This window comes from Theropithecus gelada, chromosome 12 (assembly GCF_003255815.1).
Source record: "Theropithecus gelada isolate Dixy chromosome 12, Tgel_1.0, whole genome shotgun sequence".
Lineage (NCBI taxonomy): Eukaryota > Metazoa > Chordata > Mammalia > Primates > Cercopithecidae > Theropithecus > Theropithecus gelada.
Genome location: NC_037680.1, coordinates 61,012,103 through 61,034,769, shown reverse-complemented (window position 1 = coordinate 61,034,769; position 22,667 = coordinate 61,012,103). Strand labels below are relative to the sequence as shown.

General features: G+C 36.2%; 1 protein-coding gene across 1 annotated transcript in view; it reads right to left on the bottom strand.

The window, feature by feature from the left end:
• The window catches only part of ZNF804A (zinc finger protein 804A), a 353,629-nt gene extending 335,580 nt beyond the window's left edge, over positions 1-18,049 (bottom strand). Inside the window, exon 1 of the mRNA XM_025404867.1 lies at positions 17,330-18,049. Coding sequence (XP_025260652.1) covers positions 17,330-17,440 — 111 coding nt within the window. The 5' untranslated portion in view covers positions 17,441-18,049. The remainder of the gene's footprint in view (positions 1-17,329) is intronic.
• Positions 18,050-22,667: the final 4,618 nt, after the last annotated feature.

Genomic DNA, 22,667 nt, shown 5'->3' with positions numbered 1-22,667 from the left:
AATAGTAAATAGAAGGTTTCAGAACTCGGAATTTTTAAAAGCTGAGGGAAAACTGCAACATGAATTGATACAGTCGTCCCTAGGTTTACAGGGGGGTTGGTTCCAGGAATCCCAGCGATACCAAAATCCGAGGATGCTAACATTCCAAGGTAGGCCCTGTGAAACTTGTGGATATGGAGACCTAACTGTACTAGAAAAATATTTTAACACCTGAATTTTACTGAAATCATATCTGTTACTAAATAATCTTTTTTCCTATCTTGGTGCAATATATAATGTACACGAAACACGCTACTTCGTGCTTATATAACCTAATTGATTGGCTTCTGCTGAATTACCTGTAATAAAGAGAAAAACAAACCAGAAAATGTCCTTCTTAAAAACTTTTTTGGTAAGTTAATAAATAGGCAATAATGCCAATTTAAATTAAGTATCCAGATGTTTATACCAAAAATAGAAAAATAAATGAAAGAGCAAATTATTTTTGCAAATTAAACCATGATATTTGGAGGCAATATTGAATGATTTATAAATGTGTTTCCGAATTCTAATCTCAATAACTGGGCATAGCCATATTTTCTAGGATATGAGAATGCATATTATTCATTACTTGTAAGATAAACTAAACACAATGGACTAAATATAAACACACATATGTTAAAGTCTTAGTATTCTTGTCCATTCTGTAGTGTCCACAACACATGTATAAATTAAAGACACAATAGATGACATTGGATAAGATGTAACCTCTAAACACTAAGTTTTCTCATTTGTAAAATGGCAATTATAATAATATCAAATTAAATAGTTGCTGCAATGTTTGACATATTTTATGTAAATTTTTATCAATGGACCTAACAAAGAATAAGTGCTCAATATGTGAGAAATTAATTTAAAGTCTGTGGATTTGTTTTAATGATTTGAAAATATGATTTAGAGAAGATTAATAAAAGGCATTTAGAATATTTATAAAACTATATTAAATAATTGACTTAACCACACAATTATTAAAGTAGAATTGATTCCTAAGAGATCATATTCACAATATAAGTAAAAATTCTAAACAATGATGAAAGTTCCATATATCCAAAAATGACTTAAGAGTACTTATACCGCATTTTAAAATAAAATAATTGGTATAAGTTATTTTATTTGTAAATTCAGGCTCTCAATTTTTAAATCTTAGATATACTTTCTGTAAAAACACCATGGATTTATTCTGCTGTTCATAAAGCTATTTACTTTTATATCTTTTCATTTTTCAAATTACATGATGTTTAAACAAATTTATTGTCTCAATCATTTGCTTTGTTATTCAACATAACGGTTTTAAAAAACAGCATACACTGAAAATTACTGAATACTATGAATGCATTATTATACCCTAATTTCTGCATAAACTAAGACATTAAAGCACTGTTGAAAAGGAAATTGGCCAAGTTAACTAAATTTTCTCGTGAAGCTTAACCTGGAACTAGATTTATTCTGCTTACAAAGTACAGTCTTACATTTCCACCCATTCTGTAGATGTTAGATTCTATTAAATTTTAAAGTTATGTCCTTTAACTATATTATAACTACAATTTTTTTCAAGTTTTTAAAATTTATCTTCTCTGTTTTTTATAATGAAACAAATGTATAGCTAATTTTCTGAAAGATTTATTGTAGGTGGTGAGAGGGTAAGGAGTGGAGAAAAGAGAACCTAAGAAAATGATGAGGGGAGGGCCTCATCTCTCATACCAAATATGAATGTGTGACATCCAAACATTCTTCAGGAACAAGTTCATTGAAGTCAAACCACATGTATTTTATCCTATAACACCAAGAGTCATCTGGGGGCACTTAGGAAAGCTAGATTCCTGCACCATACCCACAGATACTAAGATTTAGTACCTATGAAATGAGGTCCAAAATGTTACATTTTCAAAACTTTCAGGTGATATTTATGACCAATTATTTTTGGAATCTGTGCCCCATAGAACTTTATTTTCCTGCATAGAATAAACTACGGAATCTACTTATAGGCTATATATAGACACTAAATTTTATGAACAATTCCCTGACCTTTATTTCCCTGGACTCCCTAAAGCACCTATTCCCTATTTATTTGGCAGCTCTTATGCTCTGTCTGAAAAGCACACATCCATTTACTAGCTTTGGAAGGGAAGAACGCTAACTCTTCTATAAGATGGCAATAATTGTAAAAATAATAGCTTTTATTATATGCCAGACACTGAAAATGACACTTCCCTTATATTGTTTAATCTTTACAACAATGCCATTCACACATATGCATCTTAGAGTATTTCAGTAGTAATTACATGTAATATGTATAATATATTCAAGATAACATTTGGTGTACAGCAGGGACTAAAATTAACTGTAGTTTTTGCTATTTACAGACAAAGAAACAGAAACAAAAAAGAGGTTAAATAACTGGGTCAGGTTACATAGCTAGAATTCAAACTCAGGTCTCTCTAGTTCCAAATAGAAAGGGGAATGGTGGGAAGCAAAGGAAGGTGTGAAACACATGAAAACTCCGGAAAACCCAGAAAATATTGAAATAAAATAAAATAAAATTCTGTATTTTCCCCAAATCTAGTCATGTTTCTCAGAAAAAAAAAAAAATAACTCTTTGAATGATGCATAAAATAGGTTTATTGGAAAGGTGGAGGACAGATTCAAAGGTGACCCTGTTGAATCAGGCTTATTGAGGAACCAAAACTGTCAATGCTTGAGCCAAGTTCTGTCACTTAAATAGTCAGCTAGGAACAACACAGCTGGTTCTTCAGGCCCAGGAACATTTCACTGATGGTGTTAGTGTGTGGTGACTGAACACTCGCTGGGACTCTCTTCTCTTAACTCTGCTGCAGCTGCTTCCAGTGATCTCCAGTGGACCCTGTGTCTTGTGCCATCCTACCTCTGAATGGCCCTTCTTGTATCAGGTGGCTAAACTTAACTTGCCAGAAAGTGGGGAGAAAGTAACTACATTCCTTATATCACTGCCTATTATTGGGCTTGAGATTGTTTTTTTTAAAAAAAAAAAAAAGGCCAAAAATAATATGAAATACATCATCTGTAGATAGGATTCTGTCATGAGTCTACATATCCTCAAAGAATGCAGAATTCAAGCCAGAATAGAAAAAGAGGCATCACTTCAAGTAGGTTTCTGTTACTGTGGTAATTTTTTTTTTCTTTTTTTTTTAGCAGGGTGACCATATAAGTTATCATTCAAGTTAATTGTGAGAGTTAAAGGCAGTGCCATTATTAATAATGCCAGGACAACAGCATAAACTGGGACTACCTTTGGCAAACCTGGATGTACCATCACCCAATTATTCTTTTTTTATTATTATAATTTAAGTTCCGGGATACATGTGCAGAATGTGCAGTTGTGTTACATAGGTATGCATGTGACATGGTGGTTTGCTGCACCCATCAACCCATCACCTACGTTAGATGGTTTCCAGCTTCATCCATATCCCTGCAAAGGACATGAACTCATCCTTTTTTAGGGCTGCATAGTATTCTATGGTGATTGATTAAGTAAGAAACATTTAGAGACTTATTTTATGAAGGGTTCTAAGAGAAAAGAGGAGAATGTCTCATTCTCTACACAGTTTCTATACTTCATAGAATTATATCAGCACCTTGCTAATGAGTCAAAATAGTTGGAGTGTTTGATGCCTGAAAGGCAAATACTTGTTCATACAATATCATATGTGAGTTAAATTGTGGTATAGTATTTTAATTAAGGCAATTTAACATTATAAGGAAACAACAATATCCTCAGTCTCCAAATGTTTCTTATTTAATCAAATTGAGCTTATATAATGCTAGTGGCTGCACGAAGATCCATTTGTTTTGATTTATTATTATTTACTTAACCCTTTACTGTGGAATAATATGGAAACAGATTGTCTTCAATGTGGCTCTTCAGCACAGCAATAAGTAATAAACTCCATCTGAAATTCTATTACTATCAGTCTACCTGTGAAATAGCTTTGTGTGTTTTTGAGTAGCAGTATGTATCATAACATCAACTCCTTTCAGTCTTCATCCATAAAAATTACATCCTTTGGGAGGCTGAGGTGGGCAGATCTCCTGAGGTCAGGAGTTCAAGACCAGCCTGACCAACATGGAGAAACCCTGTTTCTACTAAAAATACAAAATTTAGTCGGGCTTGGTGGTGGGAGTCTGTAATCCCAGCTACTCAGCTGAGGCAGGAGAACTGCTCGAACCCGGGAGGCAGAGGTTGCAGTGAGCCAAGATCACACCATTGCACACCAGCCTGGGTGACAAGAGCAAGACTTCGTCTCAAAAAAAAAAAAAAAAAAAATACATCTTTCATGTTGAACCAATAATTTCTCAGTGATTGGTAATACAAACAGAAAAGTTTGTATAATTTTATACAATCTGTACTCTTTCCCTAGAAATATAATACCAATTGTTCTGAAGAAAATTCCATTAAATTTTAATAAAGTTTGAAAATTTGGATCTCAGGTATTTTTCAACTTTTTTTTCTATTTATATGATATCACTTATGGCAATCATGAAAATAAGAAATAGTTTTCAAAGGTTCACATATTATTTCATATTTTAGATATTCTTTCCACAAGTAACTATCATCACAGTCGACCTTTATTTTGGTTAATAATGTACTCCATGAACATTTCAATCAAATTTAATGATTAATTAGCTATGACATTAAAGCAAATTAGGTATTAAGAATCATAAAAGGTTTAAGAAACTAAAAGAAACCCTAAAAACATCCCCTTCAATAGGAAGACTGATACTTTTACAGTCAAGAGTGACATCTAAGAAAGATACAATTGGTCATCAACCCTATGTCAGTAATATCTTCTCCATGTATCACATGTGACTGAAATAGATAATGGCCAAAAATAATCACTAGGTGAAGTATACAAATAAAGTACACAGCAAACACATCACCCCCATGTTGCCTTCTTATTGACTTTCTGGCTAATAAAATTTAAAGTGACTCTTTCCTAATAAAATTGTGATAAGTATATTTGACAATGTTATTAATCTACGGTTGATTACTATGCTTGTCTTTTCGAAAAGAAGAGGAAATGTTATGTCGCCCCCTAGTGTAAATATTAATTTTGTAGCATCAGAACTTCAATAATCTTAGAAGACACTGCAAGGGAATCATAGCTATTAAAATTATTATTGAAGAGAATTAAAAGAATTTCTAAGCTTCCCCAAAAAAACAAGTTTCCCATTGTTCCATGAACTTTATGAGTCATGGCAATGACTGATATCTGAGGGTTTTCTTATGATTTTCATGTCTTCATAATCTAAAATATTTAGGGCTCAGCATATATTTAAGATTTCATGCATTCTCGGGATATGCGTAAATATGTAAGAAATGCCACAAGTAAGCTAAGAGCAATGTTCTAAATGTTTGTCACCACCCCCAAAAAAAGTATATGTTGAAATTCTAAGCCCCATTATGATGGTATCAGAGATGAGGACTTTGGAAGGTAATTAGGTCATGAGAACCCCACCCTCACAACAGATTAGTGCCCTTATAAAAGAGGCCTAGAGAATTCCTTTGCCTATTTCCCCAATATAGGAAGAAGTCTGACTATGATGAAGTAAGCTCTCACCAGACACAAAATTGGTACCTTAATCTTGGAATTCCCAGCCTCTAGAACTGTGAGAAATGCATTTCTGTTGTATGTAAGCCAGTCAATCAGTGGTACTTTCTTATAACAGCTCAAACAGACTAAGACACTGAGAAAATAAGAAAATGTGGACATGGTTCAATAGTAATAGTGTCCAAATTATGTAAATCCATACATAGTTAATTTTATTATCATATCCTTTATCTAAAGATAACATAACTGACATGAACTTTACCCAGGTCATAACACAAGCGACCGGTTGTAGTAGACTTTCTTGCTAAACTGGGTGCAAGAACACAATTCTGAAGTAAAAGCAGTCATTTTCTTCTCAACTATAAATGTACAGACATTGAGTGTCTTCACCAAGGAGTGGTATTTTGCTAATATAACCTTTTGAAGGAGGTAACACAAATGTAATTTTACAGTGTTTCCATTGATGCTTTCTTGGGGGTGACTAGATTATGCCACTGGAGATATTTTTACTAAACAAAGACAGAATCTACATATAATTCCATCTTTTTGTTCTCGACCAGTTGTAAAAAAAAATCACTACACACTTCTCATTAAATCCATTCCTTTTCTGCAACTAGTCTCACTTCCTTCCTATTAACTTACTGACTACAAATATCCTGCTTTCCATAACCAATCTAAAAGTCTTTGGCAACTCCCAGAGTTTCAGGCTTTTTCTAAAGTCTTCGCAACAAAACTTACTCACTCTGATGTCTTAGTCTGTTTTCTGTTGCTATAAAAGAATACTTGAGACTGGACAATACATTTAAAAAGTTGTTTTTTACAGTTGTCAAGGCTGGAACATCAAAGGTAAAGGGTTTGGACTGCATCTGGTGACAAGCTTCTTACTGGTGGGGACTCTCTGCAGAGTCCAGAGGCAGCACAGGGCATCACATTGCAAGTGGACTTAGGAGTAACAGCCAAATTGATTTTTATAACAGATCCATTTTTTAAAATAATAAACACCCCCCAAGACAGACCATTAATCTATCAACCTATGAACGAATTACTTCATTCATGAGGGCAGAGCTCTTATGACCCAATCATTTCCCAAATGTCCCACCTATCAACACTGCTGCAGTGGGGACGAAGTTTTTTCAAAACATGAGCTTCTGGGGGACATATTCAAACAATAACCCTCTGCTTTTCATTCTTTAGGTGTTTGCTGTCTGAGGGGCACAAACAAGACAATATAGATGGGTGCTATGAATGGGACTTCTGCATCCCCCAAAATGCATATGCTGAAATCCTAACTTCCAATGTGATGGTATTAGAAGATGAAGCCTTTGGGAGATCATTGGGTCATGAGGGTGGAACCTTCGTGTGTGCGATTACTTCCCTCATAAGAAGAGACACAATAACTAATCTCCCGCTCTGTCCTCCATCATGTGAGAATGCTATGAGAAGACAGCCACATGCAAACCAGGAAGAAGGTCCTCGCCAGACATGGAATCAGCTAGGAACTTGATCTAGGACTTCCCAGACTCCAGAATTATGAGAAATAAGTATTTGTTGTTTAAGCCACCCAGTCTATATTAATTTGTTATGGAAGCCCAATCAAAGGCAAAGAGTTAATTTTTGAATTGTTGTTAATAATTTTAACTCGTTGTGGTCAAATCTGGGAGAAAGTCTGTGCACTAGGAGTAACCACGCCCCTCTGTCAGAACACTTCAGCAGGAGTCAGGAGAGAACTCTGAAGCTCAGAGAAAGGGTCATGCATTATTCAGAGTCACAGCAGTAGTCAATGGTGAGTCTCAAAATTCTGAGTACTGCCCATACAGTCCTACCTCTGTTTCCCTCCACCACTCCACTGCTGCTACTACCAATAGTATGATTGTCAGAACCAATTTTATCCTACTCTGTGTCTCCAGTGACATTGTTCAAGAACTCCCAAACTCTTCCTCATTACCTGAACTTTATTCTCCATATGGCTAGGTTACATCCTCTTTTCTGACACAAATGTCTATATTTCTACGTATCCTAAAACTCTTGGACTATGTTTTACTTGAATTCATAAGTGTCTGTTATCAAAAAAATTCTGTAGATTCAAACTTTTCACTGAAGTTAAACTATTTTTTGTTTGTTTGTTTGTTTTAAGTGAAGCCTGTTTCTCCCGAAAACACTATTTACCCTATATCTGTCTCCAGAGGTGGATGTTTTATCTCTAAACTCCTTATACTAGTGTGGTAATAAGTGGCACAAGCCCTCTTTGCTCCATCTTGACACCTAACTCATTCCTAAAAGTTCTCAGCTTTGGATCTCATGTCCCTGAAATAATCTCTCTTATCAGCTTGTCCTCCTTCCCTCCCTTTTGCAACCATCTATCTCATGGTCATATCTGAGAAAGGAAAAAGCAGCTCTCAAGAACTGATGGGTAGGAGCTTGTCTGGATCTAAGAGTGAGGCATGATATTCTCTTGTCAAATATAAGGAGTTTCATGATACACGAATATCAAACAAGGTCACCCTATGACTGTGATGAAGCTTAACAATAACAAGTCCACTCCACAATCACATTTGAGCATATACATTACCAAAAACACTGTTTTTGTTACCCAGCATCTCCCTCTGCCAGTCATTATGAGGAAAGCTTCTTTTCCACCAATTACAGCCCTACCCCACTTTGTTTCTCTTTGCTCCTAGATAGAAAGTCCTAAGATACCCAATATAGAATTGTCTTTTATTTATCACAGTATCCAATCCAGAATTTAAAAATGTTTTAGTAAACTCTCCAGAAAATACACCTTGCACAATCCCAAATCCTAAAGAACTACCCCTTATACTCTCTTCAAGAGATGCATCAAGGTTCTCCATGGTGTGCATTTAACCTCATTTCAACAAATACCAATGTTCCTAACGTGATTCAACTAGAGTTATGTCCTGGTATCTCTGGCTGGTGGACATTGATATAACTCTGTACATATTTTGTACATTTCATGAAGAAATTTTTGTTTTGTAAAATGAACGTCCTTCATTTTACATAACCTCAATTTAAAGCTCATTTGCTTAAATTCAGGCTAACAAAGTATAAACTTTTGAAATTAACTTTAAAAGATATATTTGATATTGTTTGGCTGTATCCCCACCCAAATCTCATCTTGAATTGTAGTTCCCATAATCACCACATGTCATGGAGGTGGAACGGGAGGGGACCTGGTGGGAGGAAACTGAATCATGGGGGCAGTTACCCTCATGCTGTTCTCATAATAGTGAGTTCTCATGAGATCTGATGGTTTTATAAGTGGCTTTTCTCTCCCTTCGCTAGGCACTTCTCCTTCCTACCACCATGTGAAGAAGGGTGTGTTTGCTTCCCCTCCTGCCGTGATTGTAAGTTTCCTGAGGCCTCCGCAGACATGCAGAATTGTGAGTCAATTAAACCTTTTTCCTTTGTAATTGCCTAGTCTCAGTTACGTCCTTATAGCACCATGAGAACAGACTAATACAATATTTTATCTAATTTAGAAAGAGCTTGACTTTCTTCAAGTACAATAAACATTTGTGGTAAGCTGTTGGGGTTGAACAGATAAGAATAACTCCATTTTACATAGAGGTTGTTTTAGATGCTTGAGGTGTGTTGATTGAGAGAGAGAAATTGTAATCCAGGCAAACACTTCAGATAAAGTTACTGTAAACCTGTATATAAAATAGCAGAAAAATTCCACAATCAGGTCTATCAATTTTAAACCTATATAGTTATCAACATTAATGCATCTATTTCCTATTAAATCCAAATGGAATTTACATTTCAAACATTTAGTTAGCTCATTATAAAAGAAACATTATAAACTGATTTTCACTATATCAGTTAAGGGTTAAGGTTCTCCAGACACATAAGAACAATATGATGTGTGTGTGTGTGTGTGTGTGTGTGTGTGTGTGTGTGTAGATGCACATATGATTTATTTTAACAAACTGACTCAGTGATTGTAGGAGCTGGTAAATCTTAAATGTGAAGGCAGTGTCTGCAGGCTGGAAACTCAAGTAGGAGTTGCTACAGAAGTTTTCAGGTAGAATTTCTTCTCCAGAAAACCTCAGTTTTTGCTCTTAGACTTTTTCAACTGGTTATCAGGCTAAACCACATCCTCAAGAGTAATCTCCTTTACTTAAAATCAACTGGTTGTAGACATTAAGTGTATCTACAAAATACCTTCACAGCAATACCTACATTAGAATTTGATTAAATAACTGGCTACATGATATAACTTGGCTCTGTGTCCCCACCCAAATCTCATCTTGAATTGTAATCCTCAGGTGTTGAGGGAGGGAAGTGACTGGATCATAGGGGCAGTTTCCCCTGTGCTGTTCTTGTGATAGTAAGTGAGCTCTCACTAGAACTGATAATTTTATAAGCGTTTGGCATTTCCCCTGTTTGCACGTCTCTCTCCTACCACCAAGGGAAGAAGGTCCTTGCTTCTCCCTCACCATCCACCACGATTGTAAGTTTTCTAAGGCCTCCCCAGCCATGTGGAAATGTGAGTCAATGAAACCTCTTTTCTTTATAAATTACCTGGTCTCGGGTACTATCTTTATAGCAGTGTGAGAATAGACCAATACGCTACTATTCCAGGTGACACATAAAACTAGCCATCATGTTTAATACACGTAATTTTTCAAATACTATTTAATAAAAAATGTTTTCTTATAATTTGAACACAGCATTGACATCATAAACAGTCAGTATATTAAATGTACTTACAGGTAGAAAAGTATGTAACTTTCTTCCAGTGGTGCCAAACCATTATGAAAGAATTCAGAGTAACACCTTAGGTAATGGACTTTGTTTACTTTGACAACCACGACTGAATTTTAATTATTTATTACTCCTCCTAATCTTATATTGTAATAGAAAGTGTACTGTAATACATTTATAAAATTAATGAATCATGGCTACTTGAAGACACTATCATAATACAGTATACAGTTATCTCTGCATATCCATGGGGAAGTGGGTCTAAGATCCCCCTAGGATATATATCAAAATTCACAGATTCTCAGGTCCCTTACATAAATGGTATAGTATTTACATATAGTCTATGCACATCGTCCCTTATTCTTTAAATTATCTGGAGATTAGATTATTTCTAATGCCCAGTAAAATGTAAATGCTATGTAAACTGTTGTTATATTGTATTATTTAGGGAATAATGGCAAGAAAAAAAATGTTTGTACATGTTAAGTACAAATACAATGTGCTTTTTTTCTTTTTTGAGTATTTGAGATACTCGAAGTATCCACAGTGGTTGAATCCATGAATGAGAATCCACGGATATGAAGGGCCTACTATGTATTGTAACATTTTCTCAGATACAGTGGATAATTTAGAATGAGACAAAACAGATCAAATGGTTTAGGTTAAAATTTTCAGAAAGAGAAACTAACACAATTATATTTATTATTGTGGTTAGCAATATAAAAATGTGATAAACAAATATAAGTAATTTCTTCATAAATATTTGTTGCAGTACACCATAGATTATAACTGTTATCTTTTTTCGAAAGGATTACTCAAACTCCTAACAGCAAGTCCCTTCAACAGTACTATCTCAGTTAAACGGGCACGATAGGAAATTATTTCAACGCTGCATCATTAGCACAATTATTTACATATGATTTACACTATGTATAATACTTTTAACAAACCATTTCCCAAATATGGTATATAAATGTAACATGTGGCTGGGCGCGGTGGCTCAAGCCTGTAATCCCAGCACTTTGGGAGGCCGAGACGGGCGGATCACGAGGTCAGGAGATCGAGACCATCCTGGCTGACACGGTGAAACCCCATCTCTACTAAAAAATACAAAAAACTTAGCCGGGCGAGGTGGCGGGCGCCTGTAGTCCCAGCTACTTGGGAGGCTGAGGCAGGAGAATGGCCTAAACCCGGGAGGCGGAGCTTGCAGTGAGCTGAGATCCGGCCACTGCACTCCAGCCTGGGCGACAGAGCGAGACTCTGTCTCAAAAAAAATAAATAAAAAATAAATAAATAAATAAATAAATAAATAAATAAATAAATGTAACATGTTTATTTAAGTATATATTAAAGCATAAAATTAAATTCTAAATTAATGTTTTGAGGTCAAAAACAACAGCAAAATACCAAAAATACCAGTAGCCTAAGTAAAAGTTTGCAATTTTAAAATGCAAAAATTGATCACTCTGAAATCCCTGTATATTTCTTATTATGATAGAGATCCTAGATATTTGACCTGGAGAATACTGTTAATTCACTTCAACCAATATATGCCAAACAGTTACTACAGAAGAAAATATAACAACAGAAATACTTCTATCTTCACATAGGTAAACTTCGGTCCTTGAACTAAGCAAGGTATGGAAAACTGAAGTGCCTTCAATGGTCAGGAAAGTCACGTAAGTAACTGAATAGCCTACCTAGCAACAGAATGTAGTGTAGACAGTGGAAAACGGAGAAGCGTCTTCTTCCAACTGCATTTCAATCCAAGTATTTTAAAACACTGTGCATACTGAACAAACTAATTTGGCAGCCTGAATTTGGCCCTGAATATAACTCCATTAAACCTCTGGACTAGGCCATCCCTGAAATTCTCGCTGATCTGTATTTTCATTAAAAATGTAATTGCAGTCATCGATAACCTGAAACTATTGGTGCAGAAGTGAGAAGTCAAGACATTACGTCGCTATTCAAATTTCAGTTATCTAAAATAACTCAATATTTAATGAATTAACAAAAGTGTGTGGTAATCATGAATATTATTTGACATTTGCCTTAAAATAGTGCTTGCATGTTTGTGTTATAACAATAATTCAAATATCAGTTATTTTCCTTACTAGAATAATGTGTTCTGAAAAAGGACATGTAGTAAAAGTTTCACTAGAATTCAAAACCAACAGAGCAAGAATATATGACACCTTAAGTTCAGAAAATTGAGACACAAGATGGTCTTCAATATTGAATACATAAGAGTTTAAATGAAATTTGGAAGAATATATAATTGGACTGCTTGTGTGAAGAAGTTTATAAAGTGGGAAAGTCTGAAGATATATTAGTATCTCACCCTAATCCACCCTCACCCCTGAGCTCTCTTGAGGACATTAACCTAAAAAATAATAACTTTCCCAACAGCACCTATTCACCAGTTGATCTCTTCAGTCTTACATGCATACTCTTAAAGCGTCACCTAAATGGGTTTCGATGAGAAGTCTTTTAAATTACATTTCCCAAGAGATTTAGAAAATGTTCAAGGGAATTATATGAAAAGTAAGTTATATTCAATAATGAAAACTAAAACAAAAGGCCAAATAGTGTTTCAAAAGCCTGCCTAATTTTAGTGAGTTCCTACATACACAAGGGAAATAACAGAATTTTTTCAGGTTTTTCAAAATTAACACACATCACAACGTCCTGAGTGACAAGAAACCTACAAACATGTCAAAAGATGTGAATATTTTTTCAACAGATTCAAAGTGAACAAGAGCAGCCCAAAATGCTTCTTAGCATGTATTATTTAGTGCGTAACACAGAGCCTATGGTGCCTAGAACTGTGCTTTGCAATTGAGGCACCTCAATAAATTTGAATGAACTAAATAACAAATATTTTATGAACCGATTAGTAAATTAACATTTCTTTTCTTGCCGAATGTAGTATTTCATATATTAGAAATGGAGGGCAGCCTACAGAAAGAAGGCCTTTAGGCCCGACAGAAATGAGTGATATTTGCATATGGAGGATGAGTAGTAAAACAAATTTAAACAAATTATTCTATGTCTCTGGCACTATTTATCCATATCTGGAGATAATTGGAAAAATAAAGTGCCTTCAACCAAACAGATAGCACAATACCATCTCTTAGTCATATTATCATAATGATCCCTAGAGATTCCATAATTTGGCATATAAATTATAAAGGAAATATGTCTGGAGTCAGGAAATCTGCTTGATAATATTGACTCCCTGTATGACCTCAAAACCATCACTGATTCTTTTGAATTCCATAGTCAGTGAAATAGATAAAATGTTATTATAAGATACTAAAATGCTGACTAACTAACAAAATGTAATGAACAAATTAGTAATGATTTCCAAGTTTCCCAAGACAAATCCCAAATTACATATTAAAGTGATTAAAGGAATATTTAAATTCCATGTTAAATATGTAATATACAGAAATATTCTGTATTTATTTAACTATATAATTAAGACAAATAAACTTTGTAAATCAATTGCAAAAAAAGATGTACCTAAATGTCTTTATTCAGTAAGCAATTGCTTACACAATGGTTAATTGGGAAAATCTAAATAAAAAGAATGAGATTAGATGGAAGATAAACTTTATTCATTTCTGTTAAGCTCTATAACTTATCCAGAAATATTCTGGAGAACTATGAAATATTCACTTACTTCTTGTTCCATGAAATTAAAGCTATATCACAGATATGTTACAGTTTTTAACAGAAATCATGATAAACAGATTGACTTTTCTTTTTACTTGTAAGACATTGCAAAAAGAAAATTTACATATTTTTCATTAGAATTGGCAAAAGAAATATATTTAAAAGCTCATAAATAGGGTCAACATTAACAAGAGGCTTAGTCTTCAAGAACGTTGTTATTTTCCAAAACTCTATGTTTGCGTGACACGATATGACCTAGAGAAGGGACTATATATTTTGACTATCTTCTCAATATGAATGGCAGGATTACATTCTGGATTTAGGATTAAAGCAATTAATCACTGGCGATAAAATATGAAGTACCCTGGTTATTTTGTAAGTAACATCTAACTCATAAAAGAAGACTGTATTAACAGTTACAGGCTATCTTAAATTAATCCTGTAATTTTTCAGAGATTATAAAATTATTTTTTAAATTTGAATTTAAAAATTTCTCAAATAGCCATTAAGTTCTATTGATAGAAAGTAACTAAAAGGTCTTGGAGAAATCAAAGTACCTTTTCGCTGAGTAATTTTATGTTTAAGGGTTGCACTTCCCCGAAGTAAGAAAAAAACATTTGCCATGCTATCAAAATCCTTAGAACTTGGTACGCAATTCAAAATACAAAAATGTGATGATTTCTAATGGCAAAATTCAAATATATTAAAATAAAATATAAAATAAAGTAGGAAAGATATCATAATTATTACTCCATAAAACTGGGATTAAAATCATTGTACACGATAAACACAGATAAGTTTATCTGTCAATTTAAAAAATAAAAAATTAAGCTGTAGAACCATGATAAGCATAAATTCTTACTTGAAAATTTATAAATGTGCCATATATACCTTTTAAGATGATGTTTGTATTTCTCATTGAAGTTGCTAATTCTTAGAAGTTTCAGATCCAGTTTCCTATTTTTAAGTGACAGTATGTTTTAGTATATATGTAAGTGCTCACAGCATCCTCTGTGCTATAAAGAATCATTTTGGGCTAAGTATAGACAGTTCTTTTTAAAATTAAAATCATTAATTTATGAACAGATCTAGAATCTTTTCTGTTATACTTAAAGACAGGCATAAATCTCATCATTTTCCATAATTATACTCATGAGAAGACATCTAGAAAGCACATATAATAGATTAATGTATTATATTGTAAAGAAGTAGTTTCAAATATATTCACATCATATATGAAAATTTACTTCTTTTCAGTCAGTGCAACTCTCATACACAGGAAATACAAACTTGGGCAGTTTTAACATCATCTGGAAGGACTAGCTCAGAAGTGCCTGAAGTCTCTTTCATGATAACTAAGATAATTATGGAGTTATTTCAAAGCCTTTTTATCTTTGTTTGTTCTTTCTGATGTTTGCCTATATTTAGGTTTATCCATCTCATTTAGATAGCTGTTTTTTAGAACCCAATTTACTCACAAGATTACAATGGCAAATCTAGACTTTAACCTACCTTTTGTGAATATAAGTCATAAAGAATGAACCAACTCCAAACACACAACAAACACATCAGCATAAGCAAATTCAACCATTGTTAGAACCTAAGATTAACTTGCGAATCAAGACCTATAGAATTTTAACAAGTTGAGGTATGGCAAATAACTTTTTTTTTCTATAAACCCCACTGTGAGCTTTATCACCTACACCATGGTTGTAAGTATGGAAATGAAAACTTGTGCATTAAGTTTGCCTTTTACCGTAAGTGAAATTTAATTGAAAAAACGGTGTGTACTTCCTTCAAACTGAAAGTTTTTTCCCCAAAATTTTACGTTCCTACATAATTGACTTCTCTAAGTGGGGCCAGAACAATTTCAACAATTCCTTTAGACTTTGGCTACTGCTCTTTGTGGTACTCTACTAAAGAAGACTGCAGAAGAGTATTTTCACTTTCTTTTGGTCAACAACAACCAACAACCACATCCACAACAACAATAAAGGCAATAAACTAGTCCTGCTTTTGAGAGTCTTAAGTAGACTGAAAGCAAGTAGCCAAGAGATTCAAGGTAAAAAGAATGAAATTAAATGCATCAAGAATTTACGTAAAACTTTAGACGAGAACTTTTGATTCTTGGAAAACACATCACAGCGTATTTTCTGTATTCATAAAGAAACATATTTTAAAATACAACAAGAAAATTCGATCAAGAATGCTATATTTACTTTTGGACTATCTGAGTCTGTCCTTAAACTTCTACTCTCCTCATTCAGGCTAAGTTACCACTGTGTAAGAAAGGAGAAGAGAGCCTGCTTCCTAATAAACACAGACTTCAGTGAATCATACATTTGCATACTGCCACCTCACTTTGTCTTTACTCTTTGAAGTACTAAGCCTAATGAGCCTTTATTCTACTTCCTTTTTTACTTTATGGAGGTGTATACTTCTCCAAACATACCAATACATGAAAGTCAGTTTTGCAGGGAGGTTTTATAGCTAAAGGGGGATTTGGATGAGAGGTAGGAGCTATCATCCTGTACTATCTCAATGCTCAGCACATCTTCTCCCACCAATCAGGAGTGCTCTTCCGACTAGGATCCTGAAAAACGAAGCTCTGTGATCCAGTGAGAACCTTCCAGCAACTGCATGGGTTCTATTTGCCTCGCGTTTTCCCTAGTGGCTCTAATGGTGACATAGTGATAGTGCTTCACACATATCCACCACCACTTTACAGAGAATAGCTGAAAGTGGACAGCATAAGGTTCTGGAGTCACTCTTAAGCTTAGCACTGACAACTTCTCACTAGAGAAGTTTGCTATCAGTCCTTCAGAAAAGAGCTGGAATACAAACTCTTTCTCAGACCATCACTCAATCCCGCCACTTCCTCCTTGTGACCAGCCACATGGTTCCCTGCCTCCATCAGAGACAGCCACATCCTCATTCACCTTCAGGCTCCTAAGCCAAACAAAAGGGGTTATGGGGTAACTTGGGGGTTAGAGTTCTTTTCTTTTCTTTTAAAACAGGTCCTGTTGACATATTTGCTTCAAATAAGGAGAGACTGTGGTAATCTTCAGCGTAATGGAGTGAGGTGAGAGAGTCCAGAGCATTGTGGAAGTGTCAACGAAAGCCATGGATCACAGCTTCCCTAAGACCCCTTCCTTTTTCTACACACAATTCTCACCCCACGCCCACCAGATAAATAAATGAGTAAATTATAAACCAAATTGAATCTCAACACCTCCAAAAACTCAATCTTCCAAATGCCCTCTTAAAAATGAGAGAGAGAGAGGAAAACAAGCGATTACCAGAGTTTTGTTCCCGTTCTTGCTGAGAGGGCCCCGGAAAACTCCCTTGATGTTGCGAAAGTGTCCGTTGCTGAGATGCGTGGAGCTGATGACAATGTAGTAACACTCCATGGGGCAGCCACCGCCTCCTCCGCCGCAGCCGCCGCTTCCACGCACCCCGCGCCCACAGCCGCAGCGCGCCGGGGCTGGCGAGGGTGGGCTGGGGACCCGCCACGAGGGCACGCAGCCGCCCCCGGCACGTCCTCTGGAGACCGGCTCACTGCACCCCTCTGTGGTGCGCGCCGAGGCTCCCCCGCCTCCGCATGCTCGCCGCGCTCTCCCTCAGTCTCTCGCTCCTCTGTTTCTCTTCTAATTCGCGTCGGGAAGACGAGCCCCGCGGGAGGATTCCAGGCTAGGAGGGGGCCGGGCGGGCGAAACGGAGCCGAGCGGGAGTCAGTGCCCGCGCGGCGGTCGGGCGGAGCGGGGCTGCGGGAGCCGCCTGCGCGGCAGCAGGAGCGGCGGCGGAGGCAGCATCCCCCGCGCTCGGCGCCTGCACTCGGAGTTGCTGCTGCTGGCAGGCATGAGTGTTATTATAGTGAGCGGCGTTGCCGGTCCATTGCACTGAGCCAATGGCAGGGAGCCACTGGGCTGATACTGAGAGCTGTCAGAGGAGTACATCTGTCACCCGCTGCCTCCCCCGCCCACCCCGCCGCCGGGACCCGCGGCCGCGCCAGCCCGAGCGCGAGTGGGAGCGCCCCGCGCGGCGCCACTGCCGCAGAGGGCCGGGGACGCGACGGCCACCGCCAAGTGGGAGACTCCTGGAAGGTGGGGGCGGAGAGGAAGCGAAGAGGCCGCGATTTCTTGCCTGGCAGTCGGCGTGGGGGTGGGGGCGAGGGGGATAAATAAATTAATAATTCAATACCGAAAGCCACCAGCTTCCGACTGCAGCGAATCCAGGCCGGTGCCAGCAGCGGCTTCTTTCTCGAGATAATTGCTATCCGCTGGGTTTGGTTTATTTGATTTTGTTATTTAATGTGTTTTTGGTATGGAGGCTGGTACCCTGTTCAGTCTTAGGGAAAGGCAAGGAAAGAAAATGTGCCCCCCACCCACCCCTGCTCCCACACATTTGTAGATACCGTAAGTGCTTGTGTTGATGATAGTTTCGGGGGAGGGTAGTTGTGGCGATGCGAGTGCAAGTGGGTAGAGGGTAAAAGCAGGGACTCCTGATTTATGTGTCCCTCCTCCTGGCATTCCCCTCACCCCACCTCCCCTGAGAACCTCAGTTCTTCCTAAATTGCTAAAGCTGAGGGGAAAGGGATGCTTTGCGGCAAAGACTCTGCTGCCTCGAGCTTGCTTTGCATGTCTCTCTAGTTCCTCTCCCACTACAGAGTGGTAGCGAACAAAAGCGTTCGCCCTAGAAGCGACCTGAATGGAAAAATCTCCTGCACACGAACGAATGGGTTTGTCACGGAAAGTAGGGAACCGGGTCTGCTGCGTTCCCTGGAGACAGACTTTCTGGTTGGTTTTCAAGGGTCCAAGGCAGTCGTCAGCCCGGCTGTGCCCTCCCACCCTGCCTCCCACCCAGTTGATTCTCTCTTTGTGTAAGTTTAGCCCCTCTGAGGTGGTGGAGTGAGAGCATCCCATCAGGTATATATACGACTCATTAGTCGGCACTTAAAAAGATCGATAACAGGCAGTGGGAGGCTGGGAGATGGTGCCTTCAATGGATTTACTGAAGGCTTTATTTTTCCTTTCCCTTGAAAGGCTTAATTGGTTAAAGCAGATTCCAGACATTCTGATGCCCCTATGTCAGAACAAACTGCACTTTGATATAAACTGTGTTTATCTTGTTTATTTGGGAATCGAGATTGCAATACATTCCATTTTGTGTGTCTCATATGTAGGATTTTATGTAGCAGTGGCCCAGCAATCCATAATAAGCTCCTTAAATAAATCTGACAGTTTTATTTCACTTTTTGAAAGAGGGAAAAAAGAGAAGAGAGTCAATAGTAGTGTGAGTAAATTATAACTTATAGATGGTAGAAAGGGGAAGTACCACATTCACATAGTCATTCTTCCTGTATTATGCTTCAGTTCAAACAAAGGGGAAAAAAAAGTTGGTATGGTTTGCTCAAAGCTCATTATGAAGTGTCAGAGTTATTTAGAGGCACTTGGCTAAATTTCTCAGATATCCACTTGGGGGAGTCTGCAAGTCTCGGGAGAAAGCGAGAATTTACAAAACTATACTCTGTGGAGCATATCACCCAATAATTTGTTAGAATTCAGTATGGACACAATTCTATCAGAGGAAAAACATTTAATTGATCTACACTAAACATTGCATGGAAATTAAATCAATTTCCAACTACTGTAAAAATATTGTTTTATGTTTATATTTTGAAAATGCAGGCATTCTCTGCACGTGTCAACTTACGAAAGAACTAGTAACCTGTATGATTTCTAGTACGTCTTTTGAAGGTTTGTAAACTTGCAGTTAGTTATTACAAAGGAGATAACGTTTTTTGTATTAATAATCTATACTGAGAAAGCTTGTAGGGAAGTAGAGGAAGCACCATATGTGAAAAGACCAGATGATGTAGGGTTTTTTTAAAATTTATAATAAAGTAATTTAGGAGGTTTGTTGCAATATTTTTCTATCAAAATACTTCTAATGAAATTCTTAAATTTTCGTCTACAGGATAAAGCTCAATATCCAGTTCAGGAAACAGGAAACACAGATATATGACTTGTCCCATGGAACAGAATATCATCTACGTGGACTGTCACACTGTGCTTCTAGTGGCAAAGTTTGAATATATGTATGTATCAGTGTATCTTTAACTTTGCCATTGTGTTGCAAGCACTTGTTGTATCCATCCTATTATTCCTATTATATAAATCAATTTTTATTTTGCAAGACTACCGGTAACGATTTTGGAATGAATTGTTTCTGTGGAACCAAGTCACCCTAATTTAAAAAATATTTTTTTCTCTCAATAATTTGTACAATAGGTTTAATGTATGAGGTTAAATATATACCTGCTTATTATAAATGTGCAGAATCATTTCTTGTTTAGAAAATATTTCAAATATTTTATGGAATACTTATAGATTATTTGTGTTCAATTGGCAACTTTCTAGCCAAACAATTTATAATTAAAAATGTAAATAAAGAAGTGTCATTAGTCTAAAAAATTGCAGTTCATTTTGCTACAATTTCAATTTTGCCCTTTCTACAACTTCAATTGCCCCTTCAATTCGCCCTTTACAACTGCAATTCAAATCAAGATTCTTTAAGTTTTCCTCTTATACTGATTTATCCCACTTGTCTTGCTTTGCTTAACTCAAATTTGGATAATAGGTTTCTGCTCAGCATTGTTCCTCATCTGCTTCTGGCTCACACAAAATTTCAGGACAGTGTTGTCACCTTGACATGTGAAACCAAGGTCTTGCTCCTCTCCTAGACCAGCGGCTAGACCTCTGGGTTCTAAATCCCTTTCCTGATTCATTCAGTCCAGTTCTTCAAGGAGTAGGTAAATCTTTCCTGAGTTTACCTACTGTATGTTACTACCTCCACATGTCTTTCCACTGGACTCCCTACTTCCTGTCATAAAAATCTTTGGATGCTTTTACTATGTCTGAATAACTTCCAATCACTCGATTGAAAAATGCCCACAAATTAGATTGACTTCTGGGTTCCAGCAACTCAGCCTTTCCTGAGCTTTTGTGAATCAAGTTTTTAGTCTTACGTCATCCTGAAATAACAAACAAACCAAATACGTATTCCACTACTTTTCATATGTGTCTGGGATGTATTCATAGTCATCACTGAGTATATTTTGGGATTCAAACTTTTCCTTTTTACTGTAATAATCTTAAGCATATTTTTATCATCTGTATCACCATATAACTGGGTAATTTGTAACTTAGTGTTGCCACTATTTATCACTTTGGTTTACATTCATGTTTATTATCATATTGGTGCCCAGCACTACTGCTTTTATTATTTTTGAATAATAAAAATTTAACACGCGCTTGTTCACTCTCAGTTAATGCCAAGTGATATGATGGCATGCTGCATGAATGAAGGTGCTACATAGTTAAATTGGAAAAAGTGGTAGAAGAACAGCATCACCATAGTGCACTCATAGTCATTGTAAACTTCAGGCATGTGGAGATCAGTGTTGACACACAAACACTCATAAACAAATTCATGTTTCAGATAGGATTTGATTTCAGCAAAGCAACATCATCTGTTGTATTAAATCAAGATGGGGAAATTTGGATATTTTGCCTGTTGTATTTTCATTTGATTTCTTTCTTTCTTTTTTTTTTTTTTGGTTTGTGTTTACATAAGAGCTATAAGCATATGGGGTTGTATAATTAGTTTGATGTTAACATATTTAAGTAAAATTATACCTCAAGTGAACTTAGTATATTCAAGAGAATATTTAAGAGAAGGTCTATATGATATTTACTATGAGAAACGCTGATCTATACTAGTCATGGGATATATATTGAATGTCAAAACTGATATTACCTGAAGCTGATAATGTAATTATATTATTTTATGTGTGATGGTAAAATTTTAAGGTAATTATTAGGTAATAATTTCCTAAAAGTAGCTCCGTGATCATAACCCTGTTTCTGTATTCAAATTCAGCTGAGTTGAAATATGGTCCTGTTAAAAACAAGGATCAATAAATTATCACTGATTATAAGACATATGTAAGGATGTTACAAACAGAAGGGCGTCTTCTAGTCAATGAAGTGTGAAGCCTATATTTGTGTGGATTCTATCACAATTAACACCTTATTCCAAACCACTGTAAGGCACCTTCAACTAAAAGAACTTTGGAATATTGGACAAATAATTATTCAGACTCCCTTAACTTCACTTATTTAACCTTTGAAAGAAAGGGAATAAGCAAGATATTATCTTATGTTTTTTCAAGCTTAATTATCTGATTCTCTGGCAACTTGCCTAGAGCTGATGTTGATTATGCCTGGCAGAACAAAATACCAACTTAGCTCCCCACTTGAAGATGTGTGTCTTGAATAGCTGGTATAACTGTAGAAATTGTGGAAATGTGGAAACTGATACAAATGTAAAAAGGATTAGAGAGAAATTTCATAATTTTTCTGGGTTCAACCTTAATAAGTAGATAAAATAATTTAATTATGCAACTTTTTACATCTTAAAAGAATGATAGAGCATTTGTTAGGCTATAAAAAATATTTAGGTGATATTGATATTTTTCAAGCATTTTTACCCCTTATTTTTCAATTCTAATAAGTAGCCTTGGGATAAATGCCAAAACAATGCAAATAGGAGAGCCAAAGCTACATTTCTAATATG